The sequence below is a fragment of the Octopus bimaculoides genome, chromosome 24 (genome assembly GCF_046866305.1).
Source record: "Octopus bimaculoides isolate indiv1 chromosome 24, ASM4686630v1, whole genome shotgun sequence".
Lineage (NCBI taxonomy): Eukaryota > Metazoa > Mollusca > Cephalopoda > Octopoda > Octopodidae > Octopus > Octopus bimaculoides.
Genome location: NC_142951.1, coordinates 1,117,474 through 1,140,298, shown reverse-complemented (window position 1 = coordinate 1,140,298; position 22,825 = coordinate 1,117,474). Strand labels below are relative to the sequence as shown.

The window sequence follows — 22,825 nt, the reverse complement described above, 5'->3', positions numbered from 1 at the left end:
CGTTGCATATGTAAAGGGACATATAATAGGTTAGAAAGGAGAGGAATATAAAATATTCAACCAAGCATTTAGGTTGCTTTTTGGTTTTATACAATGCAAACATTACTGCAATGGAGTGTGAAGTATTTATAGCTGGCAATAATTATCCTTAATCTACATGCCATTCACTCAGTCTCTGTTCTCTTTTTATTCTTTCTGCTTGCATCTATCTCTAATTGCGTATTTATTTGTATGGGAACCATGATGCATAAGTATTAATCTTTAATGGGTTTCTGCCACATAGAGTTACTGGAGCTGTTAGGCAAGTGTGTGTGCGTGTGCGTTTGGGTTAGTATATGTTTAGGGCAGTCCTAGGATGGTTAGATTTCTGCTCCAAGTTATGAATCCTATAGATTAGAGCTACACAGCAACTGCTGAGTAGAAACTACATTATGTTATATAACAGCATCAAGTGTTTAAGGAGTGACTGACTATGCTACCAACCCTTTCTTTTTATATATGTGTGTGTGTGTGTAGATATGTAATTGAAAAAGTGAATAGACATGGCTTTCCTGTTAATTTTTCCATTGTAATAATTAAATGTTTAAAAATCAATGTGTTTAAAGACGATTTGTAAATAGGTAATTTATAAACATTTAATTATTACAGTGGAAAAATTAATAAAGTTTTTTTTTTTTCTAAGTGTATAATCCCAGGGACTTTCCATTGTGTGTGTGTATGTGCGCGCACACACACTATTTTGGTTGAGTCTGTTATTCTAAGTTTCGCCTGTGAGCGCAAAGAGTCAGTGGTGGAGGGGGAGAAAAAGGAAAGGAAAGAAAACAAGGATAGAAAAAGTAAAGGAGTCTGAAGAGGAAAGGAAAAAATAAAAATGGCTTTTAAAGTCAACCACTTTACAGAGGCACCAGCATTAGTGAGGTAGCCATTTAGCTTGCAAAATTAAGATCCTCTTCATCTGAATCGAGCTATAGTTGAGAGGGAAGCAGCTTTATGCCATGAGTTGCAAAAGTTAGAGTATGAAGGAAGGGGTCAGAACAGAATAGGGTTTTTTTTTTGTTGTAGAGGAGATGCATTGCTACTCATTTTATACTAGAATAAAAGGTGGTAATTGGCATGAAAGCAGAAAGAGAGAACAAGTTGGTGGTGACAAGATGTCAGGTTGGCTCTGAGGGCAGAACAAGAAGACTTTGATTGGTTTTGGAAATTAATAAAGAGTTTAGTGAAATAACTTTGGTGTTTGTTGAAATTTTTCTGAGAGCTTTTAATTTTGATCACTTTACAACAAGGAAGTTTATATCATAAAACAAGGAAAGGCAGTCTAATGGGGGTTGGCCACATAAGGGTTCAGTCCCTGTAATATTGATGTTATTTTGTTTCTTTTTGTTTTGATCAGGAAGTAACTATGGCAAAACGTAATGCCACGTCAGAGCTGAACGACCGAAATTGGGATGAAGAAGAGGAAGATGAAGAGGTAAGTTATCTGTGTAACTTTGTGTGTGTGTGTGTTACTAATAGATGGAACTAAATCATGGATATATATATATATATGTATGCAATTGCTGATTATTAACACTAGCCATCAATGGAACCTTTACCTGTCACTTGACCTGCTAGAAATAGTCACTAAAGCTCTTTTGAATTACACAAGGGAAAGACATATTCGAGGATATAATCCTAGATACACTATGTCTGCTATTATGTTTGAATATCAAAATGGTGAGCTGGCAGAATTGTTAGTGCGTGGGACAAAATGTGCTTAGCAGCATCTCTTTCAGTTCTGTGTGATCTGAGTTCAAACCTTGCTGAGGTCAACTTTACGTTTTATCCTTCTCTTTCTTTCCTTTCCCGAGCGTCGTCCAGTAACACAATATCTGTCTCACGTCTTCGCGTTGTTGTTTTTTTTTGTCGTTTTTCTTTTTTGAACTCACTATACATATATATATATATATATATATATATATATAAATATATAGCGAGTAATATTTAACCATTTGGGGCTGTTGAATTTGTTCCACTTTATATAATTTACTTTCTAACACCTTAAATTGTTCGGTCTGGAGTCGTTTTGTTTATGTTTTTGTACTCAAAACCTCATTCTGCTCTTCTTTGTCTTGTAATGCGCAATTAGTATTTTTTATATTCATAAATTCTTATGATCAAACTTTCTCCTTTCTCTCTTTGGTAAATCTAATCAATAACAACGCTATGTGTCATCTATATATATTTAATATGCCTTATATGTATATACACCCATTCTACGATTAATTATTCTGCTTCATTTATTCCACTGTTATCTTTCATATTCAACTGAGGGAGAGTTATCATATATCCAACTTTAGCCCTTTTTTTTTTTTTACGATTCTGCATGCTTTTCTTGTTTTCAGCAGAACAAAATAATAATAAATGAATAAATAAATAATCTAAGCAGAAATAATTTGAAATTACAGATTGAAAATTCAGAAAGGCCAGGTATATTGGTGCCTCGTTGCGTCTATACAAGAGATATTGTTCTTTAGGAACTTCTGCGGTGAAAGTGAATAGTAAAGCTTGTTATGTCTTGTTTGTACCTTTTGCATGAAATGTGTCGTCGGATGTGTTGTAAATGCGCAGGTTTAGCAGAAACTAATCCTGCTGCCCCTTGGAAACCTTTAGAAAATGGATGTAACCTGTTTTGTAAGAATATGTACCCATGTATAAATAGGTGTGTCTTTTGGTAGTTTTGAAGGCACGTACAGTTTTCGAGAAATATACAATATTTGTGAGATTAATCAAGCATTTGTTGAGAATAACTTAATGTAGAATAGCAAGTGAAATTTTTTGACTGCAGCATATTGTAAATTTTAAAAGTAATCGAAGCTGTATAAATATTGGGAGAGTGGTAAATATCATTTTCCTATTTTCTTGTTGTTTTGGCATTTTTATTCTCAAAGTTTACTTACATACCGTCGTTATTGACAGCACCAGTGGTCTACTATGTGTGTGTGTGTGTGTGTATACACGCGCTTATTGAATCTTTAGGTTCGCTTTTGCTACAGTGCACGCGAACACGCACACACACGCAACCGGTCATTCTGCGTCAGGGCCTTCCCCCACTGAAACAGTATTATTTTATTCCAGACGGTGAATACAATACAAGGCAGAGAGAGAGATCAAGCATTCAATCGACCAATGTAAACAAATCTTAAATTAGCATAAATTGACCCAGCGCTGCCTCTTTTAATACACCTTGGTGGGGAGGGTGGACTGTGTTTGTTTGTTTCTTTTCCCTTCTCTTCAGTACGTTTTATTTTTCTCTTCTCCTCACCCCTCCTTCCTCTGTTCTTTTGCCACTATCCCCCCTCTCTCTCTCTCTCCAAAATACGTGAAATGTAGAAACTTGACAGATTCTGTCGATTACCAACACGAGTTGCCTCCCTTTCCACACACAATTATTCTAATCCCAGGCAAGACTTTTTCTTTCATTCATTTATCGATTTATTTGCTACAATAGAGCACAAACACTTTCTCTGACATTCGACTTTTTGTCGTGTGTGTGTGTGTATAAATAAATTACATGTATATATATATATATATATATATGCTGACTGTAGCGCTTTTCAATTATTTTCACTTACGGAGCATTTTTAGAGCAAATAAAAACAACATTTTTGGCATTAGTTTGTGCAAGGAGGGGAAAATGGGATAAAAACAGGGTTTATATATTTTAACCTGTAAATAAAATCTTAACTGAAAAAATATTAACTATTTCTTTAATGGATAAATGAGGTGTAATCAATGAGAAGCATCGATAGGTTTGAGGTTTGTTTTTTGTCTTTTTTCGGTGGCCATGCTGACGTTTTCTGACGTTCTTGAGATAAACGTAATTTCATTTTTAATGTGAAAAAAAAATCGTCTCTTTGTATTTAATGTTAATAATTCATGTAGATGCATAAGTATGTGTTTATCTGTGTTTACGTATGTATGTATATATGTGAGTGTGTAGTTTTTTTTCGTTAAAACTGAAGCCGAGAGTTTGCCTCGTGACTTGAGTTTCGTTCCGCGACGATCTCCAACGTAGAAAAGAAACTGAAAGCTTTTATTTTTTTTTGCTACTGCAAAGATGTTCTTCAATAAAGATTCAAAATATTATCCAGATTTTGTTTACTTAAATGTAGATGAAAATTATAATTAGTCCAAATTCTCTCAAGAAAAAAAGAATATTAATGTATAAAATAAAAGAGAGAGGGAGAGATTAATATTGCTTATGCATAAGCAACAAGTTGTATTGCTCTTTGGAATAAGGAAGGGTTTAGACTGTAAACCAAGTTTTATTTGTCAAAATATGTTCACAGTTTGAAGAATATGGAAGCACAGTAAGATAGGAAGATTTAATTTGAGTATTTTTATCTCAAACCATGTGTTGGAACCAGTCTTCTGACTCTTCTCAAATGTAACAATAGTGCTAATATTTCCAGTTCCTCAATCCTTTTGATACCAAAACACCTGAGACCACTCATGGTTCTGTGATACGAACTTGCAGTTGTATCATAAATTCTTTATTATTTTCAAAATTAATTAAAGTCAGTGTATTTTGATAGAAATATTGCAGAAGTGTTAAGGAATGCATTTCGAAATGAAATGCAAAAGGTGTGTTACCAATAAAATAAACCCTTGCAAAAAAAAAAAAAGAGGTGTTATCATAAATTCTTGTAGGAATGAAGACATGTGACTTAGTGGTGAGGGATATTCAGCTGAAAACCATAAGGACATGAGTTTGATTCCCAGTAGTGTGTTGTGCCCTTGAGCAAGGCACTTTATTTCATGTTTCCTCAGTCCACCCAGTTGGCAAGAGTGAGTTGTATTTGAAAGGGCCAGCCTTGTCATATTGAATCTCCCTGAGAACTATGTTAGGGGTATGTGTGTTTGGGGAGTACTCAGTCACTTGCATGTTAATTTCATGAGCAGGCTGTTCCGTTGATCATATCAACTGGATCCCTTGCTATCGTAACCAATGGTGCACCAGTTGGACTGAACAAAGCAGGCCCCTGCTTGCTCATCAATTGATATTGTTTCAAGGCTTAGAGTAATCCCTCGCCATATCGCGGTTTATTATTTAAGCTTACATGAAGTCCATTTACAAACAGGGGGGGGGGAGGACTATTTATGAAGTGAAAGAACTGTTTTATTATTTTATTATTTGTGTTATTGTTTTGTGTGTGAAAGATTTCACAGTGGAGTTTGTTAATTTGTCAGACATGATATAGTAAATCTAGATAGAGAGATAGATGACCATATTTGGGAATTAAACATTACTGCTGTTTACTTAAAAGACCAGGTCTCTTTAATTAAATATCAGTCGTTGGTAGCTTCTAATTATACTCGTTACTTATTAACCTACTCATCTTTTAGATAACACAACAAAACGGCCAGCTTTAACGATCTCTCTTGTGCTTAGCTTTGCTGCAGATCTGACGAAGATGTATTGGTGAAAGAAAAATGGAGAAAAAACTAAAAGCCCACCAGAAAACTAAATAGTAGAAGTTTAGAATTACTCAACAGTATCTTACATTATTCACCAATGTAGCTTGGGCCTGGAGCTGGCATTTCCTGCTGCTGCTGCTGTTTGTGTCAAAGAAAGAATTTATAGTGCTGGAGATTTTCATTTTAAAAATATCAAAATTAAAAATAGTTTTAATATCGATTACGCAAAGCTGAAATTTTGTTTTCTCTTTTATTAATTGCCAATTATTTGCTTCTTCCTGCTTCCCCCACCACCACCACTGCCGCTGCCACTGTCACCAGCTCAATGGAGCCTTTGTCTTTCTCCAGAAAATATTACTGTAACAGCTAACAGTCTGATTGCTGTTGCCTTCCTCCTCCTCTTCGTCTTCTTCTACTCCTTGTCCCTCTTCTTCCTCCTCCTCTTCGTCTTCTTCTACTCCTTGTCCCTCTTCTTCTTCCTCCTCCTCCTTCTTCTTCTTCTTTGCTATCTTAACTCTTTTATTGATTTTCCATTTCTCAATATTACTTGGCTAACTTGTCTGGATGGAATTTACTCTGGTGAGTGAAATAAATTGCTCAAGGCTTTCATCTCATCTCCCACAACAACTTGATAAAAATTCTATTCAATTTGTTTATGTAACAACCAACTTGAAATAGTTCCACAATCAATATGGTAGGAAAGAATGAACTCTGCATTGAAAAGAGAAATAGGAGGGGAAGGGGGGGGGCTCCATAAAGTCATGAACCAAAGGTGTTTCTTAATTACGCTCGGTCACCAGTTCTTTGTTAGTCTTACCTGTGCAACAACTCTTTCCTCTCTGCTCAGGTAAAGAAAGTTTGGTAGTAAAGACAGTTCTATGTTTTGTAGTAAACCTTCAGTTTAACCCTTTTCTGAACCCCTGCAGCACATAATGGTACTGAACGGTACAAAATGTGAGTTGTAACCAACACCTGTAATCACTGTTTCAAGTCTTTGCTTCACCTGTAATTTTGGTTGTTATTAAGAAACCTTAAAGCAGGGATCGAGGAACCTTTTTTAACCAATAACCCCCCAAAATATATTTATTTACGCTGACGTTACCCCTTTGATTTGAAAGGAAGAAAATCATAAATTCTTTGAATTCAAAAGGTTTCTTGAATCTCTTTACACATCCATTACATTGGACAGATGCAGGGTTGCCAGAAGAAAAAATTCTTTCCTGACAAGGAACATGGTTTTTATATAATTTTACTCCTGTCTAATGAGTCCTAATTAGAATTCCCCCAACAATTTCATTTTTACCCCACTTGGGGTAATTTACCCTGGTTTGCCAACCCCTGCCTTAAAGGAAAAACTTACATAATTATAATGATTTCAAATTTAAATTTTGGCACAAGGCCAGCAGTTTCGGTGGTGGGGGTGTGATTACACCCCATACCACCCCCAATGCCCATCTGGTACTGATTTTTATGAACCCTGAGAAGAGGAAAGTCATGTTTCCCAAATGACTCCAGTTGACCCCTCAGTGAGATGAAAGTTAACTCCAGCAGGAGTTGTGAAATCATTTCTACAGCTCCATAATAATAATAATAATAATAATAATAATGGTTTCAAATTTTGGTAGAAGGGCAGCAGTTTTGAGGGGAGATGGGTTGGTCGATTACATCAACCCCAGGACTTGGGGTTTAGATTCAGTCTCCTTACACAACACTTTGGGCAAATGTCTTGCGCTATAGGAGGAAGCCTTGGGAATAGGTTTGGACGGAAACTGAAAGAATCCCATTGTGTTTTGTACTGTTCTTTTCCAGTTCTTCTGTATAGAACATGTCTGGCCATGGGGAATGACTGCCTTGCACAGAACTGGGTGGGGTTTGGTGATAGAAACAGAGAGGGTGTGATTGTGTGGATGAAAGAGTAAGGTAGAGAAGGGAGGGAGGGAGAGAAAGAGAGTTCATCCCTTGACATTTCTTCCTCTATCTCCTCACAACATCAATAAACCATAAAACTGACATAAGCTCTTTTATAACATTGTTACTTCTTTCTTACTCAATAGTTTTTGTTTTTATTTATTTATAACATCATGGCTATTTTCTTCTCTTTTTCTCCCCCCCCCCCTCACATTCAAAAGAAACATTACATTTAATTAACACACAAAAATATTGGCCTAAATTTAGAATTAAAACATTTCTTATTTTTGACTTGAGAATATTTCATTATAGTTGTCTTTTAATGTTATTTTTATCTTATTTTTAGTCATTTTTTAATTTAGTTTTTAATTTTAATTTTTAAAGTTTGAATTTTATCTTTTGTTTTTTTTTTTCCCCCTCCTTGCAACCATCTCGACATATTTAGAAGTGTGTGTGTGTGAGGTGCATTCACACACTCTAACCAATTGCATGAAACACATTAGTAATTAATTACAAAATAATTTCCCCAAGTAGTCTTCTTTTCTGTGTTCGCTTTCTTCTCCAACCTCTGTGTGCCAATCCTAACTTTTACAAAACAATTCCATTTCTAATGAGTTGTTTTTTTTTCTTCTATATTTATGTAATTAAACTCCAGAATATATCCAATTTTTGACACGATGGAATTGGTTTCCATCTCGAATGGTAATTTGGTTTCATGCCATCTCAGTTGTTTGTCTTTGACTCAATACCAGAGCTGTCTGCTGCCCCTCTGTCAATTTCTTCAATTTGATATTGTTGAATTTATCCCAAAATTCACTGTGCCTCACCTGTTACTCCTTGTCGCCAAACCAAAAGGGATTTAGGGGTCATATTTGACCCTTAATCTGTTTTATAGATTGAAGTATGATGAAGGACAAAAATCAGCTCCAGCAAGATTTTAACCCTTTTATTACAGTGGGATTGAACCCAGAACCATGTGTTTGAGAAGTAAACTTCTTACCACACAGCCACATGTTTGTGTCTCCTTGCAACAACATGGAGTTGTTGTAACTGAATCTTATTCATTTTCCAATCTTCTGCAAAAACATGTCTGGCTGTTTGGAAATGTTACCTTGCTTGGGAACAGGCGAGGGTGATGACAAGAGCATGTGGTCATACAAAAGTCTTCCTTAGCAAGATTCATCTGATCCTTGCTGACATGCAAAAGTGGTGGTGGTCATCATCATCATCATCACCACTACCACTGACCAGTGACTGAAACTAGTAAAAGAAAGATCCCCTTCAGTCCGTCTTTCCAGTCCTGTTCTCTTATTTGTTGGAATTTTCAGCCAGAACCAGTGGCGGCAGTTTCTGGTTGAAATGGCTGCTGGCTTTCCCCTCAAATCCCACCTGAAATAAATAATGGGGCTCAAGAGAAGACTATACTAAATAACCTGGCTGGAATAGCTTTGATCATAAGGCTTGCTGGATCGGGTTTGGCCTGGGGTTAAACAATAATGCTAGAAACAACATTAATAAAACAAAATTAACAACCACAAGAGGAAAGGTGAGATCAATACTGGCTACAGTATTGAACTTGGCAGCAGCAGCAGTAGTAGTAGTAGTAATAATTGTGATAAAGTATATGACTAAGTCCACTCCATTATGTTATTAATATCTATTTTATTTCTCCCCCCCCCCCCCCCCCGGGATAAAAGACAAATCAAGCTTTTGTTGGATTTGAAATCAGAATGAAGAGATCCCAGAGTTAAAGATTCTGAGACACACCAACGTTGTGTCATTTCTATCTTAGAAATATTGGTTTTCATTATTGTTTAGCCCTAGGTTCAAAAGGAAAAGTGTTCCAGCCATGGCCATCCCATTTAGAATTACAATACCTTAATATGTTGTTTTTTTTTTATATGATTGTTGGTTGTGATTAAAGAAAGATTTGGTTGCTATTTCTAGCAGGTTAAGCAAGTTCTTCGGAGTCCCTCAACTCAGAGGGTATCTAATGTCTCAGATTGGCTCAAAGCCAGGATTTGAACACGGGACAGAATCGGTCGAATTAAAACTCGGAACATAGTGATGGGCGAAATAGCGCTAAGCATTTCGTCCATCGTGCTAACGATTCTGCCAGCTCACGACCTTAATAATCCTTTCTACAAAAGACACAAGGCCTGGAATTTGAGGGGAGGGGGCTAGTTGAACAGTGACCCCACTGTTCAACTAGTACTTAATTTATCGACCCCAAGTCTTTAGTTTCTGTCTACCAAATCCACTCACAAGGCTATGGTAGAGTTTACTTGCTCAAGGTGTCATGCAGTGGGATTGAAACCGGAATCATGTGGTTGAGAATTTGAACTCAGAAAGACAGAATTCTGCTAAGCATTTTGTCCAGCTTGCCACCTTAATGATGATGATGATGATGATGATTCTAGTTTCAAATTTTGGCCCAAGGCCAGCAATTTCAGGAGAGGTGGAGGTAAGTCAGTTGCATCGACCCCCCTCCCCCCTCAGCACTCAACCAGGACTCGTTTTATCAACCCCCATCACCATGTCAGCTTGGGTGGGTTTTGCTTGAAAATCAAACGAATATAATTAAATCCTACAATATGACCACCCCAACTTTCTGACACTCCACTAATCCTCATACTAACAGCACCACCACCACCACCACCACCACCCACATTCTGTAGCATCAAAATGATTCCAGTATTCCATATATTCCACTAACAGCATAATTTTCCTTAATTATTAGATTTTCTTAATTGCTTTCTTGTTTAATTGCTTCTTAATGGCTTCTCTACAGCCGTCTGCTCTACACCTCATCCTTCTCCTCCCATCCCCCCTCCTTTTCATCTTGCTCTTATCATTATGTCATCTTTTTTAACTCTCTTTCCTCTCCCCCCACTTGTTGCCTCCTCCTCCTCTCTCTCTCTCTCTCTCTCTCTCTCTCTCTCTGCTTTGTTACCTTAACCCAATGGGAAACCAGTGTTGTTGTGGAGGGGTTTTTTGTTGTTGTCTCTCCCCTTTTTTTCTTGTTTCTTACCTGCTTATATCAATGGCAACAACTGACAAGTCTCACTAAAATAAAAACCCTTTGGTTTTGGGGAGACAAGAAGAGTGACGCTGGGTGGGGCACTAAAAGGGATGGCAGAATGCTGGATGAGGACATTCCTTCTAGCAGAAAATGCAACCTCACTGTTCTAAGATCATAAGTAAAAATAATAATAATAATAATAATAATAATAATAATAAAAAGACAACAAATAAAGAAAAAGATATGAAAAGAAAACCACTGTGGTGTTGCTTACATTGCTGCACTTTGTTGCAGTTAATGCACGGATCAAGAGCAAAAGGGCAAAATATTGTGCAAAATTTATTTTGGTGCTTTGGTAACTTGCTTCCCTCACGCACACACACACTTTTGTAGAATTTTCTCAAACTGTGATGGAAAGAAAGAATGCTTACAAAATAGGGTCCACCTCCTCCTCATCCTCATCATCATCACCATTGATATAACTTCCAGTTATGCATGGGTCTGACAGAGTTTATTGAGACAGATGTATATATATGTGCACTGCACTATATTCTCACATGATATATGTTGTGTGGGTGTATATATGTATGTATATGAGTGTAATTTCTGTTTTGTCCACCTCCACCATTATCTCTGTCACTGCTTGAAATACTTGGAAACGGTTTTAGCTATCATTATTGGCATTGTGTTTGTAATGTTCACACCTGCACAAAGCAGTGAGAGAGACAGAGAGTGTGTGTTGCAGTAGACCCAATGCAAAAAGCATAATTGGCAGAGAGCCAGGCTTTACTTCTTTTCCCTCACTACACACACACACACACACACACACACACACACACACACATATCATAATCCTCATTTTGCAGTTGGTAATTTTCATTTTTTCTTGTTTTTTTCCCCATACTTTGCATTGGTTAGATGAATATTCTCTAACACAACATCTTGTTGCTGTCCTTTCTCACTTTCTCTTCAACAAATGAACCCACTTCTGAAAATCCCTATTCGCTGTTTCCTATTTCTTCCTCTCGTCCTCATAATCTATCTTATTTTACCCAACTCTTCACCTCCATTATACATCACTTTCTCATCTAAAACAGTGAACCCTAACCCTATTCCCCCCCCCCTGCTTCACCTTATTCTTCTTAGGGTCAGGTTTTTTTCTCAGCCTATTTCTTTTCTGTCATTCATCCCCTCTTAACATTACAGTATATAATCTATCCTCCCCACTGAGTGGGAAGCCCCTTTATTGTCAACACAGCTAATAGCTCCTGGGGCTTTTTTGCAATTGGTTCTTTACTTCTTGTGCCTTCTTAACACTCCATCTCTCACTGCTAATTAGATTTTCTGGGTAACAGCAGAAACAATCAACTACTTCTTGAGAGAGAGAGAAGTGGGGGGTGCAGTTTTTGCACCTGTGCTTAGTACTTATTGCCCCTGTCTACCTGATGCAAGCAAAGCCTACCTTCTCTGTAAACATGATCACAATAAACCTCTTATCTGACCATTGTTTACATTAGAACACCATCTTCAATTCCTACCTATATCTTTTCGACATGCTAAGCATTGCAATCTGAATGCGAAAGGCTTAATTAATGAAGGCATTGCTTGTTCTGGATAATTCCAGAGAAGAAATACATTGTTGATGGCTTTTTACCATAACAGTGTAGTCAGCATGAAAGATTTGGAGAAATGTGGATGATTTAAATAAATAATGTCACACAAAGCAGTGTTGAATAAAATATATAGTGAGAATTTACAAAACAAAAGACAAAGACGGGTGTGTAAACAACAAACAGATGTATTAGTTTAACGCTCGGGAAGTGAGAAAGTGTTTTACGTTTGGAGCCTACGCTCTTCGACAGAAAGGAACACAGAAATAAACAGGGAGAGAAAATAGAAAAGGTTTCGTGGCTAAGTCATATTCAACGTGGTCCTGTGTATTCGGACATGAGAAGACCTTCCACTCTAGAAATAGCCCAATAACATTATTCACAGCCCAAGGAGAACGATTTTCTCTTGGGGCTATTTATACAGTGGAAGGTCTTGTCATGTCCAAATGCACTGAAGCATGTCAAATATGCCTCTGTCCATTCACCATTTTCCTTTGTCTTTTTTTTTTCTAGGCTGGAGAGTTTGTGGCAGCAAAGAAAGAAGTTTTGAAACAACGAAACATAATAAAAGCCAAACGAAGGTCAAATATTTCAACCGTAAGTATATTTTTGTTGTTGTTGGAGTAGACTAATGTGTCTCAAGAGCTGCTGCCGGCCAAGTTCTTAGAATATAAAACTAATGGCCAAAGTGTCTTCTAACTAACTACCAGCTAGCAGGAGCTTCACTTCAAATCCACTCGTGGCGTTTCTTTGCAGACTTAAGCTGCCGGCTTAATACTACATTCTTCACTTAAAATTTACTCACGGTAGATGCAGCATGTCTTGTGGTTCCTTTTGTGTACGTGTGTTGTGTGAAGTGTCTGTTTAGGGGGTTTTCTTGCTGTGAACTGTGAAGGGCTTGTTATTATTTTGATGTAATTTGGATGTTGTTAATGTCACTTTTGCTTTGTTTGTTTATGTCTATCTTGAAAACAGATGGTTGCTACTTTCAGCATTTCTTTGGCCTATTTTCTGTATTATCCCCTCCTCAATTCTGAATTTTATTTCTGTTTTGGTGTTGGCATATTGAAAGTAGAACGTCTTGTGTCTGTTGTTTTAGTGTTGTGTATAGGAAGTGATACACTTTCACGCCTGACATACATTCTGGTGGTGTCTTCTGTTGCAGGCATCTCCAGGAGCTGGAATATTTGCAAATTTTGCTGGTTTCTCATCAACCCCTAATGCTACTACTACTACTGCTACTACGACAACAGGAGTCACGTTGACTGTAACCAACAACACAATGAAACCTCTTCTCGACGCCAGCAGCAGCAGCAATACTTCCAAACCGACTGGTGCTGCGGCCTCCATCACCGGTGCTAGCACAGGCTCTGATGAATCCGACAGCAAGCTGCACGTGCAGCTGAAGAAGCTCAACAAGAGTGTATTACAGTGGATGCAGCAGCATGTGGCCAAGGATCCTTACTGCATCCTGACACCCATTTTCAAAGACTATGAAAAGTATTTGAAGACTATCCAGGATGAATTTAAAGCAAAACCAGATACCAAAGACACTGGTTCAATTCCAGAAGCAGCCACTGAACAGGAAACCAATTTAGGTAAGAACTCTCTTATTTCTCTCCCTCTCTCTATTTCCCCCACCCACCTCCACTGCTCATTTCTGTCTCTCTTTGTTTCCTTCTGTCTCTCTATCCGTTCCTTACCTCTTCCATCTCATTCTCCTGGTCTCAACCTGACAAATTGCTTTGTCTCTTCTTACATCTTTTTGTCTCCTTTTTCCCCACTTAACCCTTTCTCTCTTCCCTTTTCTTTGCTCCTAAAAATCTCTTTCCCCCCCCCCCCTTCTCTCTCTCTCCCTTTCTCTCTATCCGGCTCATCTTCATACCTCTTTCTCTAAATTCCTTTTCATTATCTCTCCTCCATGTCCCATTTTTATTGCATTTTCCTCTCTTCTCTAGAACACGCATTCAAATATGCCCCTAGTTTCATTTCATATTTAAACCTGTCCTGTTCTTGTGCAGAACTTTTTCTGACCAAGTGAGTGATGGCTGGGATTAACAAGCTTCCCTTGGAACCATGTCGTCTCGGGATTAGCCCCACTGTGCAGTGGCGCATTGGTCAAGTGTCCTCCACTATAACTCCAGGCTGACCAATGCCCTCTGATTGAATTTGGTTGGCAGAAACTGTGGAAGCTTATGTGTGTGTGAATCTGTATGTATGTGTATACAAGTATATATTGTATGTGTGTGTGTGTGTGTGTGTGTGTGTATATTAATAGATACTGCAGATTGTGACAGAGTTAAAGCTGGTATCTATTAGCACAAGGTATGTATGGAGTGGTCCTGTCACATTGCTTCAGGTTATCTTTTTCCAAACAGATGGTGAGATTCTCACAATTACATATTGGGGCATGCAAAGCTGGGACCTTTATTGTTTTAGCAAGGGGTAGCTAACCTAAATATTGTGTTTTACAAAGCTTGTGGTCTTTATAACTTCAGGAAATGCCATCTAATTAGGAACAGGAAGCTTCTAGCTATATTTGTGGCTGCATTTATGTTGAATATTCCATACAGCCTGCATCTATCCACAAATGTAGGGAGAAGCTTCCTGTTCCAGACACCATTTCTCTAATGCCCATAAGTACTGCAATCTCTTTAACGCCCATAACATATTTATTAGCTACTCCTACCAAGACAATAATAGAACAGAAAAAACACACTTGTACAGTTCTCACTCCATATCCCAATCTGTAACTGCTGAAATCCCATGTGTGTGTAGTTTAGCAGAAATTTATTTAAACTACCTTGTTTTCTAATTAACCAATTTTTATGTCTTAAATTAATTAGGAATTTTTTTTTGTCTCCATTTCTTGTAGATTCTGAAAAGTCAAAAGAGGAGGAACAATCAAAACCTGACCTGAAGAAGAATATTTGGCCAAACTTATCTGTGACTAGCCCCCTCTTGTCTAGTGGCAGCAGTAGTAGTAGTAGTAGTACCACCACATCGACTGGACAGACCTCCATATCTACAACACCAGCTTTCGGTGGGTTTAACTTCAAACCTGCTGACACTCAGTCAACATTCTCTTTTGCCAGTACTTTGAATACCAGCAATGGTGAGCTTTCATTGTTTTTACTGTTACATGATATAAATATTTTTTAAATATTTTATTTAAAAAAAAAAAAAAAAAAGTCCGATATTTATTGAATGTGCAGGATTTCAATTTTGTGCATAGAAAGATCTCAATAAATACTACCAGGTATTTTTTATTGGTTGCACCATTTGTGTCCCCAACATGGTGTCTTAATGTTTTATTTCACTGATGTTTTGATAGCCGTCAAGGGAAGTAACCCAGATGAGGAAGATGAGTACGTTCCCCCTAAAGCAGAAGTGAAAGAGATCAAGGAAGAAGGTTCAGTTTATAGCAGAAGGTGAGATTTATTGATTTAACCCCTGATCCTAATTGAACTGTGATTGAAAGTCTTCCAGGCGTGACCGTTAGACTCCATTGTCTAACGTGTCCTTTCCTTATTTATGATGGCAGTATGTATGGGATTTAAAAAAATGTTTGTCTTCTTTGGTATTTCTTGTGTGTATATAAACTGCTAAATCTATAGAATGGCTTCACCTAACCAACCGACTGGTTATTCACTGTGTCCACCCGACATTGCAGGTGGTCATGAGAATAACAGCTGCAGGCTCCTCAAACAATATTTATCACAACATCCGTCGGACAGTCAGCTCAGATTTTGCCTTTCAAACATACACACCAGGGATCGGAACCTTTAAGCTTGAAAAATAGAATTCATAGACAATGAGGTATGTGAAATACCAAAGAAGACGAACGTTTTTTGAAATCCCATACATACTGCCATCATGAATAACACCAACCACTTTACAGTCTGGACTGGGTGCTTTTAAGTGGCACCTGCACTGACAGAGTCACCGAGTACTGGCAAGACAAAAAAACCTTTTAAGAGGGGAGGGTCATTGGAGGAGGTGATCTTGTGTCGAATGATGAAAGATTATAGTGAGGCAGAGAGACAAAAGCTGGTGCCTTGCTATAGAGGAGGTATAAGGTTATCCAGCCAAAGAGAGAGATCAGGGATGAAGACAGAAACAGGTGTTCTGCTGCCACAAAGGAAATACCTGGTTACCCAACCTGAGGGAAGTGCAGGAGAAAGAGAGAGAGAGAGACAGCAGGATAGAAATGTAAAAAATACTCAACAGGCTTCACATCAAGTCTTGAAGATGTTTAGGGACCAACAACACTTGAAAAAAGTTCAATGTCTGACCATTCTTCAGATAATATTTCATCCAGGTTCTTTGATGAAAAATCACGGATCAGAGTCAACCGTTTATGCATTCATCCGTCATTTTAATATTCAGTTTTATTACAATTTAAGTCTTTAATAAAAATGTTGCAATTTTTATCAATTCACGATTGCTAAACATTAAACATTTCTGTGTCAGTGAGAATCTCTTTGCAACTAAATTCGATAATGAATCTTGCAGAGAATTTCAGTTGACAACCAAGAATCTGTCTTACAAAGAATGAGCTTCTCTTTGATAGATTTGTTGTATCATTTTTTTTTCTGTTTTATTTACTGTGTTGCTTTTGTCTCCCTATTCATAGATGCAAACTGTTTTATGAGAAAGACAAGAACTGGATTGATAAAGGCATTGGAAACTTGCATGTGAAACCATTCAAAGACAAAGCCCAACTCATCATTCGCGCTGACACAAACTTAGGTGGGTTATCTTCTGCTTCTTTCTGATGAGAACTTCATAACAAAAAATAATCATTTCCATTGCTCCATTCCAGTATTTTAATTGACCAAATTAATATTTACCTTCTAGAGAGACACGGTGTAAAGCAAAGTTTTGGTGGAGTTCTTTTACTGATATTTTTCTAATATTGTCAAAGGAATTATTGTCAGTTTAGCTTCTCTTTTTTTTTTTTTTTTTTTTTTCCCCTCTTCCTCGACAACTGTTGTAAAATGCTTCCAGGCTGGTCCAATCCTTTGATGTGAAATTGGGTCAAAGGAAACTGCAGAAGCCTGTCACTGATTCGTACCTTTTTTTTTTTTTGTGGTGGTGGACTTAGTCTGTTGCCCTTGGCACCCTCCTAACATGTGTAGAGCTCATTGTTTTAACAAATATTAAGCAAAGCCCTTAGTCTCAATAACTTCCTCCTTCCAGTCTCAGAAACCCTAAAAAGGTATCTACTTTCCCTTCTCTCACAAAGTTCTAAATAGAAATTTTAAAATATTCTGAGCAGGTTACGTGATTCCTATGAAGACGACGACAACTCTGACGTTGAAGACTGAAACAAACCTAACTTGAAATTTAGACAACAGTCTTTTGTTACAGTCTTTATTTCGCCATGTTTCTCTTTTGTCGTCTTATTTTAGTTTATGTGTTGAGGTTTTTATTTAGGACCTCTCAAAATTGTTCCTCTCACTACCGTGGCTTGAAGCCAGTCATAAGGAGGAGTTACGTCCCTTGCCCTCTCTGTCGATGTAATTTCTTTGATTCAAACGGCCATAATTTTGTGATAAAACACTTACATTTGGATCTGTTCACTTGCATCGCTCTAGACTAGATTTGAACTCAGAAGGTTCACTTTTTAAGTGCGGTTTGGTGATTTATCATTGTATCTCTTTACTGTAGGGACCAGATTACCTGGATGTTGTTTAATCCTGTTACTACACCTGATTCCTTGATACAAACTTCCATCAAAATTTCATTTGTTTCAAATATCAGATTATGATGATGATGGTTTCAAATTTTGGCACAGGGCCAGCAATTTCATGGCAGGAGTAAGTTCATTACATTGACCCTACTGCTCAAATGGTACTTCTTTTATTGACCCCAAAAGATGAAAGGCAAAGTCGACCTCAGCAGAGTTTGAACTCAAAACATAAAGACCGACAAGACGCTGCTAAGCATTTTTCCCGCTTTGCTAACGATTCTGCTAGCTTGCTGCCTTACATCAGATTATAATAATGACAACTATTTTACTAAATTCTAAATTTCAAAATTAATTGCAAAAAAGACAATCAGCAGAAATATAGTAGGAAAGGGGTTAATTGCTTGATTACAATTAGCTTTGTATATCTCGTTAGCAAGATTTGTGTATTAAACATTATTTCTAATCAATAAACTTAAACAGTCTCCAATTATCGTCACGGTAACTTGTGTTCCGTAATCCTGAATTATTTTTTACTCTCAGCCTTTCTCTTGTTTTGCAGGGAACATTCTTCTGAACATAATGTTGCTTCCAACGATGCAACTCAAAAGGCAAGGCAAAAACAATGTGAGCCTTGTATGCATTCCAAACCCTCCCTTAACGAAGGGCGGGAGCGAGAATAAACCAGTGCCGTTGCTGATCCGAGTGAAGACTGGCGAGGAAGCTGACGATCTCTTGGCACAGCTCAATAAACATAAACATGGAACAGATTCCCAAGAGAACGTCTAATGGTGGAGCCACGGTTTAATTCTGTCAACGTTTTTAGGGACTGCAATCTCTACCTCCTTTTACAGACCTTTTTTTCCCCTCCATTCCTTCAAAAAAAAAAAACATACCTGTATCATGAAAAAGACTCTTAACTCTCTCTCGTGGATTTTCCGATACAAAAGTATGCAATTTACGTTTGATTTTATTAAAAGATATTTGCAATAATCTGCTGCCTTTTGTCTTTCTTTTGTTTCCGTCATTAGACTGGCCATGCTGGAGCACAGCCCTTGAAGAAATTTTAATCAAATAAATCAAATCCAGTCCTTTTTTTTTTTTAAGCCTGGTCCTTACTTTATCATTTTCTTTTGCATTAAATGAGGAGGAGGAGGAGGAGGAAAACGTTGGTGAAGACAACAATCAGTGGTGAGTGTCATGGAATTGGTTGGGTGATTGGGGTGTTGTAGGGATGAATGGAAAAGAAAAATGATGATGGTGAGAAGAGTTTCATTCATGAAAAGAGTCTTTTATAGAAGAAGGACAGTTTTTGCAAATGAAAGTGTTGGGTCTGCATTAGAAATGAAGCTAATGAGTTTTGTAAGTTTGGTCGTTTGGTTAAGAAGTTTACTTCCCAATCACATGGTAACAATCTCCTTCTTTTCCAATCTTCCATGGAAACACATTGAGGCATACAGAAATATTACTTTGCTTGGAAACAGGTGAGGGTTGGTGACAGGAAGAGCATCTGGCCAAGGAGAAATTCTGCCTCAATAAATTCCATCTGACCCCCACCCCTCATGGAAATGTGGAAAAGTTAAAATGATGATGATGTGTTATAAAATTGCCTGTCCTATAATGTATGTTTGTGTGTGAGTGAATCGCTTTGTCTTCTCATCATTTAGTCGTAAATAAGTGAAACCAAATTTATGATACCTGTTCACATTGCAGGATAAGTGTAAAAAGTAATTTGGAGAGTGTAACAGTAAGACCAGAAATGAAGACATAATGTGGCTCTTAGGAGAGAAAGTGCGAATAAGTAAAGAGGGAGTGAAGGTGCCCAAAATATTGGTGTGTGGTGAAGTGTTGTTAAGTTACAAGGCTTTGGTTGGCTATAGCAGAAGACACTTGCCCAGGGTGCCATGCAGTGGGACTGAACCCGAAACCAAGTGGTTGAGAAACAAACTACTTAACCACACAACCATGTTCTATTTTATAGGTATTAAAACATCACCTAATATGTGTCAAGGATATAAATTTCATTTGCCTTTGTAGGCAATGGTCATTCTTACCATATAATATATATATATATAAATATACATATATATATATATATATATATATATATACATGCTCAACAGAGTGTAAGTACCTTGAGAGAAAAGTTGGACCTAAGAAGCATCAGATGTGGTGTGCAAGAGAGATGATTGGTATGGTCATGTGGCAAGAATGGATGAGGATAGCTGTGTGAGAAAGTGCCACAGCCTAGAAGTTGAGGGAACCTGTGGAAGAGATAGACCCAGGAAGACCTGGGATGAGGTGGTGAAGCATGACCTTTGAACATTAGGCCTCACCGAGGCCTAATGACTAGTGACTGAGACCTTTAGATATATGCTTTGCGTGAGAAGACCCGGCAAGCCAAGTGAGAGCATAACCTGTGGCCTATGCCAGGGGTGTAACCAGCTCACTTATTCGTATCTTTACTTCATTGGACACTAAACTCTGCTTGTGGAAGACCTGTTGAGGTAAGTGAAATCGAAATCCAATCAAATTCGATGACTGGCACCTGTGCTAAGAGCACCATCCAAGCATGATTGCTGCCAGAGCAGCTGACTGGTGTCCATGCCAGTGGCACGTAAAAAAGCACCATTCAAGTGTGATCATTAACAGTGTTGCCTTACTGGCACATGAAAAAACATTCATGCGAGTTCGTTGCCAGTGTACGGGGCTTGTGCGCATACACACATGGTTTCTTGAGGTTTCCCCACCAGAAATAATTACACATGGACACATCAAGGCACTGAGAGAATGTCAGCAAATCTGGAAATGAGGTGGTCACCGAAGAGAAGGCGAAGAATGTCCATTGATGCTCTGGCTGTGTGGGCCATTGCCCCATCCTGCAAAAATCACACATGTCAAAGAAGCATGTTTTCATTGTAATTCAGTCACAAAGAAGTTGTTTGTCATCTCGATGTAATGGTTGGAGTTCACAGTAACAGTATTTCCATTATTGTCTTCAAAAAAGTAAAGACCAATGACGGCAGCTTTTCCAGCAGCATACCTGACCATCACTTTTGGGCTGTGCAGTGGTCTTTCGTGCAGTTCTCTTGGAGTTTCAAGAGCCCAATAACGACAGTTCTGTTGATTCACCATGCCATTGAGATGAAAATGAGCTTCATCACTCATTAGCAAAATGAGGTTGTCATTTGGCTCAAAAATTGCTTCCATCTGACATGTGAAATTAAGCCACTGTGCATAGTTACCCGAAAAGAAAAAAAAAACATGCTAAGACACCATGGACTCAATGGTACCTGTCGGACATATGCTCCTTCCCTTGGGGCTGAGTAACAGCCATTTCAAAAACGTCCATCCTCCCTTCCCACACCCTGTATATTTACATAAAGGGCTTCTTTCAGTATTCACCTACCAAATTACAAGGCTTTGGTCAGCTATAGCAGGAGACACTTACCCAATGTGCCATGCAGTGAGACTGAACCTTAAACCATGTGGTTGAGAAACAAACTACTTAACCACACAGCACCATGTTCTGTTTTTAATCCATTCCGTCACTCAGCTGCTCATCTTTGAGTTGTGTGGTGTTCTCCAGCACCATGGTTCAAAAACAGAATCTTTCTTCAACGTTGGAACCATTGCGCAACAAACTTTGGAACAAACACTTTGACTTCCTTTGAATCTGCCTCCCATCACACTCACCTCTTCTGTGTCCATTCACAGCTGCTCTCTCTAGCAAAATTTTCCCAGATTTATTTTTATAAATGCCATGTGTGTGTGTGTTCGTGCATGTGTATGTTATGGCTTCTTTGTATGAATGCATACACACAGATGTGTATGCGTTTATATGTGTTTGTGCACATGTGTATACGCATCAATGCATGGTTGATACTTCTGGCGAATTTGGCCGTTCTTAAGAATTTCTTTCTTAGCCTTCTTACCCTTATTTCCCAGGTGTGGTCCTTACTCTCTCTCTCTTTACTTCAATACCTTCTCTGTGCCTCACCCATCTTCCATTCTTAACATCCTCTCCCGTCGCCACCATCTCTCTCTCTTTCTCTGGTCCCCCACCCAACACACCCTACATCACCCCTTTCTAAAAAATATTCTATGAATGTATTTTAGTTGAATATTTCTAAATAGCTTCTTCTCTGCGCTTTCTTTGTCTTTTTTCTCTTCCCTCTTTCCCTCTCTCTATCGTTAACGTTACCTCTTCCTACCACCCACCCTACTGCTTTGCACCCTTCTACCTTCTCTCTATCTTCCCGCCCTTTCCTCCTACCCCACACTACTGGCCCTCTCACACTATTCCTCACACTCTCAACTCATTGTCTTCATCATTTCCTTTCTCACAAAATGACAACACCATTCTCTCTCTCTCTCTACCTAACTCCCTCTCTCTCTCTTTCTCTCTCTATCTATATACCTATCTTGTCTTTATCTCCCCCCCCCTCTAGGACCCAAAGTCTTCGATTCTTCCCTCCCCGATGAAATTTAACTTCTGTGAACTTTCCTCAAAATAAAAGAATTATGGTTGACTCGTTATTGAACTCAGCTTTTCAGATTTATATCCCTAGAAGTTTACCTCTAATTCTTCAGCACTCGACTTCTTTGCCATTATAGAATTCGAAATTCTCTCTCAATTAATCTCTTCTTTATCTCCCTCTCGTTCGTTTTCTTCTCGACTCCGTTTTTTCTTCATTTTTCCTCTCATATTCTTTCTCTTTTCCTTTCCCCACTAATTTCTGCTTCCCTTTTACTATTTTGACCATTCTACTGTTGGTTCAAAAGTTGAAATCTCTTTAAGAATTTCATTTTAGAACCTCGTCTCATTATAACTTCGATTTTTATAGTTATTCTTGTTCATTTTTTTTTCTCATTCCTATTCACTTTTCTGTTAATTATCCTAATTTTTATATAACAGCCGCTATCTTCCATACATTTTTGTTACTTTCTCTCTTTCACTTTCTACAATTGTTATAAAATAACCTTTTCCCTTCTCTTAGATCGTATACACTCATTTTCATCCTTCCTTTATTTCTCTTTCCTTCTCTACTATCCACTCTTTTACACAACTCTTCCTTGTCTTTTTCATATTCTTCCTTCTCCATTGTTTTCGTTCTCTCTCTCTCTCTCTCT

At 38.0% G+C, this 22,825-nt stretch overlaps 1 protein-coding gene across 8 annotated transcripts in view; it reads left to right on the top strand.

Moving 5' to 3' along the window:
* Positions 1–18,685, top strand: part of LOC106876049 (nuclear pore complex protein Nup50) — a 72,285-nt gene extending 53,600 nt beyond the window's left edge. For all 8 annotated transcript variants that reach the window (XM_014924446.3, XM_014924444.3, XM_089340999.1 and 5 more), the window contains 7 exons: positions 1,394–1,471; positions 12,514–12,597; positions 13,166–13,598; positions 14,876–15,115; positions 15,335–15,431; positions 16,637–16,752; positions 18,255–18,685. In XM_014924446.3, coding sequence (XP_014779932.1) covers positions 1,403–1,471; positions 12,514–12,597; positions 13,166–13,598; positions 14,876–15,115; positions 15,335–15,431; positions 16,637–16,752; positions 18,255–18,481 — 1,266 coding nt within the window. In that variant the 5' untranslated portion in view covers positions 1,394–1,402 and the 3' untranslated portion in view covers positions 18,482–18,685. The remainder of the gene's footprint in view (positions 1–1,393; positions 1,472–12,513; positions 12,598–13,165; positions 13,599–14,875; positions 15,116–15,334; positions 15,432–16,636; positions 16,753–18,254) is intronic.
* Positions 18,686–22,825: the final 4,140 nt, after the last annotated feature.